Source organism: Cyprinus carpio, chromosome B20 (assembly GCF_018340385.1).
Source record: "Cyprinus carpio isolate SPL01 chromosome B20, ASM1834038v1, whole genome shotgun sequence".
NCBI lineage: Eukaryota > Metazoa > Chordata > Actinopteri > Cypriniformes > Cyprinidae > Cyprinus > Cyprinus carpio.
In genome coordinates this window covers 5,206,031-5,215,973 of record NC_056616.1, presented here as the reverse complement: position 1 = coordinate 5,215,973, position 9,943 = coordinate 5,206,031, and the positions used below count along the sequence as shown (strand labels likewise).

The 9,943-nt window shown below is 36.3% G+C and overlaps 1 protein-coding gene across 1 annotated transcript; it reads right to left on the bottom strand.

Annotated features, from left to right (window-relative positions):
• Positions 1 to 809: 809 nt before the first annotated feature.
• Positions 810 to 9,102, bottom strand: ccnk (cyclin K). The gene is made up of 11 exons (XM_042746847.1): positions 8,946 to 9,102; positions 7,282 to 7,551; positions 7,097 to 7,178; positions 6,424 to 6,555; positions 6,229 to 6,334; positions 5,476 to 5,533; positions 4,862 to 5,031; positions 4,528 to 4,730; positions 3,306 to 3,339; positions 3,132 to 3,200; positions 810 to 2,404 (listed from the first exon to the last, which is right to left on the bottom strand). Exons 2-11 carry the CDS (start codon positions 7,482 to 7,484, stop codon positions 1,842 to 1,844), a joined length of 1,620 nt encoding a protein of 539 aa, XP_042602781.1. The 5' UTR covers positions 7,485 to 7,551; positions 8,946 to 9,102; the 3' UTR covers positions 810 to 1,841.
• Between the last annotated feature and the right edge of the window lie 841 nt (positions 9,103 to 9,943).

The following is a 9,943-nucleotide window of genomic DNA, read 5'->3' as shown; positions in this document are numbered from 1 at the left end:
ATGGCCTACGTAAAGCCCAATTCCAATAAACATGCAAGTCACCAATATGGTTATAGGTTTTTTGTGTTTTTTTGTACACAGTGCAGATTTTGTCAAAGCAGCTGCTCAAAATGCAAAATAATAAAATAAATGTTGGAGAATTGTGCCCCCTAATGGTAATAAAGGGATTTACTCCTGTTTACACATTTCATCTCATCGACAACCTCAAAATAAAAACCTAATCAAAGTATTGGAATCTATGTATAGTGACCTCAATTTTATTTATAATATACATCGAATGCTTGTTTTACATGCAAAACGCTTATGTAGGTTAATGTCACACAATACATACTGTATGCACAAAGAGGCATACAAAATTTGGTATGGAAAAGACATAACATGTTTTCTGAAAAACTAGGTTAACATTTTAAGCTAACCAGATAGAAAGTTTGGTAATTTACTGATAATGCAAATATAAGACTAAAACTTAAACACTAATACATTTTAACTAATGACCCGTTTACCATTACACAATATAATGTTGTTTGTTTATCAATGTATTTCAAGTTTTAATAAAGTATTCATTTTAGAAATGTATACTGGGATATATCTTGTGAAACTTTATTTAACCTTTTAGCCAGGAGCTTGTTTGTATCATTGTGAAACTGCACAGGCAAGGTTTATAAGCAACTTGCCCACAATATTCTCATGTTAAAACCACATTTATAAACTTTGTGTACCACAATGTGTATTTTTTAATTAAAGACAAAATTATTTTCTCAGATAAGTCATAGCCTGTCAGTGACGCAATTTAAAACAAGACAACCAAGTAAGTGCACAAAAAGACTTTTATTATCTGCCTAAAAATCAACAGGCAAACACAAGGTGGTTGAGCATAGCAAGTCCTTTGCCGATTAAATACTAACCAAACTAAGGCACATACGGGAAACTATAGAACGAACATGCCTATCAATCAATGCACTTGATCTCAGGTCAGTCAAAGATGCCAGAAACGCATCTGAAAAAAAGGACTGCTAAGGATGATTTGTGGGATATTTTCCCCCAAGAAAATAATATGAATTCTGCAACACACCAACTAAAAAAAGCAAACCCAAAGGAGAGTGAATACATAACACTGAAAAAGGGTTCTCTAAAGATAATACAGAATAAATCATATGTACAACCAAGAATTCATTCACAGAAATGGGTTTGGAATGTAAGTGGTGATGTGAACGGATTTAAAGGGAGAGTTTCCCCCAAACTGAAAAACCCTGTCTTTATTTATCAACCCTCATGCCATTCTAAACCTGTATGATTTCTTTTTTGAATCTTCACATCTTGTCAGATCTTTTCATGTAAAAACCATTCATATTGACCAGAACAAACAATATGAAATAATCCATACTACTTTTTGATCTGAAACCACATAATTTTGAAAACCGCTCTATTATATGACTTCAAAAACATCAGTCATAGATCACAAGTTGTATGGTCCACTTTTTAGATTGTCCTTTTTGTAGATTGACCAACCTTGGTCAACGTGAACCACTGTATGGAAAATATCCATTTTGCATACAGGTTTAGAACAACATGAGGGAAAGTAAATATATCAGTTTTTCATTTTGGGGTGAACTATCACTTCAAATCGCATCAGTGGATTTAAAGTCTACAGAACCCTGAAACCCTGAACCCAAGCAGAAGTCTGTGGTATTTCATGGACTCTCAGACACTCCAATTCAACCAGCGCTGATCTCGGCAGCTGAAATGTCTGTACCTTCCTGTGAAACCTGCATCAGAATACACATAAACCCCATACAGACTGTGTATATTGTATACAGGCACATGAATGATTTAATCACCCCTCATCTCATCCAAGCCCCTCTGTTCATTCCTGTCATGGCGTGGGGTGGAAGCGGCACCTGAGGTTGGCCGGGTGGAGGTGGGTACCCAGCGGGTGGTAAGCCCATCACTGGAGGGGGCACATTGTGCCCTGGTGGCATACGCGGGGGTGGAGGGGGATAGCTGGGGTTGTAGCCTGGAGGAGGGTAAGATGGGGTGGGTGGGGGCAGATTGGGAGGAGGGTAAGAGTTTGGGGGCGGAGGGCCTGGAGGCGGGGGGTTTGCATGTGGATAGACATGCGGGTGGTACGGCAGGCCGAACGAAGGGGGCATGGGTGCGTAGGAGGGCGCTTCAGTCTTCATCATGGACTGCAGACTCTGAAATCCCTCACCGGACATGTACGAACTGGACGTGGACATTCCCATGATATAGCTGGAGGGAGGAGGGGGTGGCGGGCGGTGAGGAAGAGGGGGCGGGGCCCCGTGGGGCAGAGGAGGAGCCGGGCCCTGTGCTGGATCCATGTCAACTGATGTGGCCGGTTCTGCTTCAGCGGGAGGAGCTGGGATCACAGACGGAGCTTTGCGATCTGTGTGTGGACAGAAGTCATAGACGTGCTACTATAGTATCAATTATACACATTTAGTATAATCACTTTATAATAGTTTTAATTGCCAAACATCATTATGTGTGTATACACTACTGGTCAAGATTTTATGGGTTTTGAAAATAAAATTTCTCAGGGCTGCATTTATTTGTCCAAAAATAGTGAATCACAATATAATGTTGTGAAATTTGATTCCATTTTAAATAACTTTTTTTTTTTAATAATTTCATAATTTGATTTCCACTCCAGTCTTGAGTGTCACAATGGTAATATGCTAATTTAGCGCTCAAGATTTTTTTTTTTTTTTTATTAATGTTGAAAACAGTTGTGCATTTTTTTTTGTCTTTACTGACACTTTTGATCAAATTAAAGAGTTCTTGCTGAAAATAAAGTATCAATTTCTATTAAAAATAAAAGTAATATTTACATAATAAAAACAGTAGTCAGTGTATGTGTGTGTATTACTAAAAGAAATTTTAGTAATTTCTTTTAGCAGTTTAGTAATTTCTGAATTAGCAGGAAGCACAGTCACAGTCATTGTGAAATGCCAAGATTATTTAAAATTTTTCCAATAACCCCACTAGAAAATCCCATAAAGTTTATGTAAACAATAAAATTAGATTTTTTTTTTTTTTTGTAGCTTGATGAGCAATGTACTTTTACCCAAGGATTTATTTTGCTGCCTATTTCAAAACACAGAAATCCTCACCTGGGGGCTGGGACACAGGGAGAGGGGGCATAGGACTCTCCAGGCGAGGTATCTTAGACCCAACTTGCTCTGTTTCAGAGACAGAGAAATTAGCACTGGATACAACAGGAAATTCATCATCTTACAATCGACATTCATTACTATAATTCAATAAAAATGTCCAGAATGACTTACCTGGTGGGGCTTTAGGTTCATCTTTAGGAGAGACCTACAAAAGAAAATAAAACATGAGCCTTAAAATACCTCACAATTACTGAAGAAATGTAACAATTCTATTCATTTCCTCTTTCAGAAAACTCATTTCCTTATCAAGTGCACTTTTTTTTTTGTTTTGTTACAGCTCTACCTTTATTTCCAAGATCGTTATTTACATAATAAATAATATGCTATTTTTAGCATCCAGGAATATGGAAACATTTGGATTTGTGCAGAATGAGAGCGGTAGGTTAAAATGAATTTGTTTTTGGATTGAAGTTTTTATAGCCTAAACGCATAGCTTTAACTTTAGAGTATTTGTTGTGGAGAGAAGGAAACTAATAACAGTGTTTATCATAGACGGCCTATATATATATATATATATATATTATGTTTATAATGTTTGTAAACATTTTGCTTTACCGGCATTTTAGCACATTATTTCGGAATTTAGCCTAATAATAAAATGCGACGTCAGCCTACCTGACTTTTTTTTTTTTTTTTTTACTCTAAAAATTATACGAATTTTTTATACGAGTAGCATTATTTAACAATGCAGCAAACATTTTTAAACATCTTAAAAAAATACTTTAATGTCTTTAAAGCACTAACAGATTTTTTTCTTTTGTTTAGCAGCCTATAATTTGGCCAAAATCGAGGCTGTAACTAAGCGCAGCGGGTTAAGATAGCAGATCTCTTCCTGTTTTTTTTCTTTCTTTTTTCTTTTTTGAGTAGAAAACACTGTACTTTATTATTATTATTATTATTATTATAGGCAAAGAAAAAGTTTTAAAAATAATGTTATTAACCGTTATTTTTTCTAGGCAAACCGGTTTCGGAATGATAATAATAAAGAGGAACGCAGGAACAGAAACGTTAAAAAATTGATTCTGCTCCGAGTGAACCAATTGGATTTTTTTTTTCTTCAAAATATCTTCTTTTGTGTTCGTCAGATGAAAGAAATGTTTGGAATGACATGAAATGCGAGTAGATGACAATTGTTATTTTTGGGTTTTTACAAATAAAATCAGTTTGATCAGGCAAATTCCTGGCAAAGAACTACACTATCCATAATCCTGAAGCACAAAGCTACCTCACAAATAAAAGTCAGCTGTGTGTCAGGGTAGTGACTTTTTTGGTCACAAATGTGTGTTTTCCGTAATATCTCCATAATATATCTAACTGCAAATGCTTTACTTACATGTTGGCGTTTAATCTTGGCAGGTGGGCTGGCCTGGGGGGAGTTTTTCTTGGAGGGAGGTTGAGCAGGTGGGTTCTGCCCCCCTGACTGGCCGGGCAGGGCAGCAGGAGGGGGTGGGGGTTTCTCTTTGTCCTGTATCTGAGGCTGCTGGGGTATCGGCTGCTTGCCCTGAGAGTACAAATCCAGAATCTGGTGGCAGATGTCTGAAGAACACAAGATCATGCATCATTACATGAAAAACTAGGGTTATTTTTCCTATATCCAAATAATTATTTTGGCAGAGAGGCATAAAAAAAAAGATGAAATGCACACTGTCAAACATTAATGTGATTACCCTCCAGCAGCTCCACCGGCACATCCTGTACAAACTGCTCCCACCAGCGGCGAGACGACTGCTTGGACGTCCACTCCTGAATGTCAAACTTACACAGCCGGCCGGCGAGGTACATGACTGCCACCGCTATGATCTCTGGCTCCCACTGAAGGGACAACATTGTGCAGAGGCTGGAAATACACACAAACATGTTAATTACTGCAGAAGAATCAATGATATGTTAAGTAGTTTACTTGTAAAAAAAAAAAAAATAATAAATAAAAAAACCCTTTAAACATTCTTTTGTTTTTGGTGCAAAAGAACAGTGTCCAAAATGAACTAGGTTTAAATGCCTAAATATTAAATGATTTAAATGTCACTTAAATTTCTATCATATAAATTTTACATTAGAAGCCTCAAGTTCTCCATACACACATACATACATACATATACATATATGTGTGGTTTTAGTTTACTATAATAACACTGATATGCTTGTATGGTAACAACTGAATAATCACAGAACCGTGGGGACAAAAAAATATATATACTTTCTGAAACACACACACAAAAAAAATGAAAATACAGTACCATTGTTGGAAATTAACAAATGAATGAATGAATTACAGTCCAACCTGTCATTGACAAAGGTCCACGCCATCTGCACAAGCTTCTGAACTTTGTTCTTGTCACCTGAAAAATCAAACAATGATGATTAACATCACAACAAAGCAATATTATATATTTAAAAATATATGTCTTAAAGGGATAGTTCACCCAAAAATGAAAATTCTGTCATTAATTACTCACCCTCATGTCGCTCCAAACCTTTAAGACCTTCATTCATCTTTGGAACACAAATTAAGATATTTTGGATGAAATCCGAGAGCTCTCTGACCCTTCCACAGACACCAAGGGTCACGAAACTTTCAAACACTTCAGTGGTTCAACAGTAATTTTATGAAGCTACGAGAATACTTTTGTGTGCAAAAAAAAAAAAAAAAAAAAAAAAACTAAATTAATTTATTCTAAAACTTCTGTTCAATGTTAGTTCAGGATGCACATTCACGAAGGCAATACGACGCATGCGTCTTCCTCGTGAACGCGAATCCTGAAGAAATTGTCACATAAAGTCATTATTTCAGTTTTTTTCTCGTAACTTTCTCGTAGCTTCATAAAATTACGGATGAACCACTGAAGTGTTTGAAAGTTTCGTGACCCTTGCTGTCTAGGGGAGGGGCTGACAGCTCTCGGATTTCATCCCAAATATCTTAATTTGTGTTCCGAGGATGAACGAAGGTCTCATGGATTTGGAACAACATGATGGTGAATAATCAACGACAGACTTTTCATTTTTGGGTGAACTATCTCTTTAAACCTATTAATACCTTTGAGCTGTTTAGCATAGCGCAGCAGGAACTGGTAGGGGTGCTCAAGTTGTAAATCAAACTTGATTGTCTGGAGTAAAATTCTTTCCAGGACCATGACCTCTTCCTGTGGAGACATTCCATGAAACACAGCGATGTTTAATACAGCAGGAACATCACAAGAATGAGAATCTGTGTTCTGAATGGATTGCAAACCTTTGGATCATCTCCAAACTGTGCGAACTGCACATCATTAAGCAGACTCCGAGCCGTTTTAATGATGTCTTTACACTTCTTGGGGGTTTCTTCCACTTTGCCAGCCAGGAAAAGACAACAAGCCCCAGTCACCTGTACAGAGAAACAAAGCTTTTAAACACGACTAAATTAAGAGTGTGCTACATGCTACAGCAACAAAAACATCTTAACACAGACACTGTGTTTACTCAGTCCCTTTTGTTTTTTTCCCTCCTGGCACAACAGAATACTTTTTCATCATTTGAAAACTTTTTCCTTGAAAGCCATCAAAATTATAAAACTCATTAAAAAAAAAAAAAAAAAAAAAAACTCTAGATAATCACAACTTGGACCAAGAAGCCGATATTAACAAACAATGATATGTTCACCTAGAGTAAAACATATAAAACAATAAACAGTAATAATAATAATCATAAAAAAGGCCCTTTTCTTTGAATTCATCAAAAACAAAACATATTGGAATCGTAAAAGATGATATTAGAATAAATAAATGATAAATGACCCCAGTTACCTCTATACACGAAGCAGTACTTTGCCTATAAACACTGTAAACTATTAGGCATTATATGGTAGGATGAAAAGAAAATGCTATGGATGAAATAATCTGCCAAAATGCATCAAGTACAACACTTACATATCTGGGAAACTGTTTGAATGAATGAAACATGTAGAACCGATGAAAGTATGTTATTCCAGTTGCCAGAGTGTCATAATGTCTTAAACATTGGTTAAGGATCATATAAAAATCCTCGCAATATTTTAAAACCATTCCTACACAGAACTGGTAATAAGTTGTAAACGGCAGTGTTAGAAGGATACAGTCCCAGCCGTGTCCCGACGTCGAATATGAACCGGGCTCCCTCTCGTCTGTACCGGGCTTCTGTGGCCGGATCCAGGCCATCGGACTGGGACGGGGTGTGGGCCAGATCCTTCTTGTCCCAGTACCAGCATGGCTTTGTGTGGTCCAGATTTGTGGCAAAACTTCCAGCAGTGGCGGTAGAGTTCTCCTTGCCGTCCTTCATTTGGAAGGAAGTGACAGCTGAAGCCAAACTGGACAGCAACAGCTGTGCAGGTCTGTACAGCGAAAGACTGAACATATCCGTTAGTGAATTACTTGTTAACCTCACACATCTGCTTAAAAGACCATTAATATTCAGAAAACATGATCAATTTGACTGTACTGAAACGATTGGATGAACCTGAACTAAACTGATCTTCTGCAGAGCTGTTTTAAAGCTGAGACTGAAGTCTGTTTTATAATTAATACATTTTACACCAGTTATTTTATTGTTTATGAACTGCTTTTAACTGTCACTTTGCATTATTGACACACTGTTTATGTTGTTCAGCTGCTTTGACACAATCTGTTTTGTTTAAAGCGCTATATAAATAAAGGTGACTTGACTTTATTACTGTAAAGGTAATCTGAAACTGTTGGCTAGGCACTTCCACTGGAGGTAAAGACTTTATAAAGCTACAATTAACACTCAACACAACTCTGGATTCCAATATTGATCCATTTCCATTGTTTTTTGGACATTGTTATCAGTGAACATAATACTTCAAGATGATTTCAGATAAGTATGTGAAGTAGACAAGAGAAAATACCACAATCAGTTCAATACCATGGTAAATGGTGAGTAAAAAAAAAAAAAAAAACCTACTGTAAATCTACCAAAATCTTTTTTCTGACTGCAACATTATCATTAGCTATGGAAGAACATTTCATAGTTAAGGGCCATTACAGCAAAGCTTCTGAGCATGAAACCACTTTTACTGCAATTTCTATTTTTCTCAATAAAGATTCAGATTATTTTATTAAAGGTTCCGTAAATTATTAAAATATATTTAGATACAAAATTTTTACTTTATTAAAGTTTTTTTTATTTAAAAAAGTAGTATTTAGTATTGTCAGACTCAAATCTTTATTTATTTCATATAGTAATAAGACTGAATTACAACAAACATTTCCTTGATGTATAACACTGTATACACACCATTCAGACAGCTTTAAAAACGTAAGACTTTGTAGAGTTGAAAACAATTAAATTCTAAGTAACACTAAAAATATTCTTAATTTCTATGAACACACAAATACAACAAACATCGGATTCCCATCAGACAACTGTACTGCATCATGGTTATTGGCAGGAAAATGATAATAAATAAGAGCACATTCGAGGCCGTTAATCACATGTAACATATTTAAAGCTCTATTTGTTTCGCGAGCTCAAGTGTCACCAGCTACAGCCCACACCGAAACACCAAATCTATCAGATACCTCTGATCACATATAATAATATGTGACGAACGCAGTTAATTATAGAGTAAATCTGATGTTTATGTGAAAAGAGCAGTTTGATCTTTTATCCCTCAATTCATTTTGGCAGTGGGAGTAACGCTTTCAAACCCGCTTACGGAAGATCAGATTAATTACTCATCCTTCATTTTATAAAACATGCGTAACTAATCGGGAATCTTACCGTTATGGTATACGATTCGATTAGGATCACGATGAGTTGAGCAGTTAGATAAAATTATAATCTTCGCCAGTCTTCACATTCACGACATGGAGGCGGCCATTTACAGCGCATCTTCTTTTGCGTCTTCTCGGCAGCGCTCTTGCGTCATTAAACCCACTGGAGCCGCATTAGCGCCTCCTGCAGGCTTGGAGGACATACACACCAAAAGACAAAATCACACGAACCTCATTATGCAGCTCCATTTGAGCAATAAATTATGTATTAGATAAAAACATTATCTACTATGACTGTACGCCATCCTCACCTCATGGAGTCAGTGTTATGGTTAATATTTGCTAAATAGTGCTTTCTGAATGCGTGCAGCGGTCAGGTGACTGTAATGAACGCTTTTTGTTGTGTGTGAACTTGCCTTTGTCACAGAAACTACTGCAAAAGTAAGTTATGTTTGATCAATATGGACTAGTATCTGATTAGATGTTTTTTAACCTCTTTAAACATCCAGTCTGTTTCTGTAGTTAGTGTGCTGGCTTTATTTGAAGTGGAGGGAAAAAACACAAAAGCTTGTTCATGGGCTTACTGTATAAGTTGCAATATTAAAATATAATATTGCCTACCTTAAATCTTCCCATAGTTATTCGTAATCAGTGTTGGGAAGGTTAGGCTACTTTGGAAATGTTACAAGTTACCGTATTTAAAATGTAATAAGTAGTGTAACTATTTCAGTTACTTTATTAATGATTACATTTGATTACGTTTTGATTACTTTTCTAAATTTCTAATGATTTCAACTGTTCATCATTTTCAAACATGTTAACCAGGCAGGGTTAATAAAGCATATACATTAATCCGAACAGGAAATAAAACAGTTATCGAATAAGAGTGTCTCTTATTCTGTGTCCTAAACTCCTGAAACATCGGTGTCTCATATTTTAGAGCAGTCACTGCAGTTTATGAAAGAAATCAGTTAAATCTCTGTGTGTGTGTGTGTGTGTGTGTGT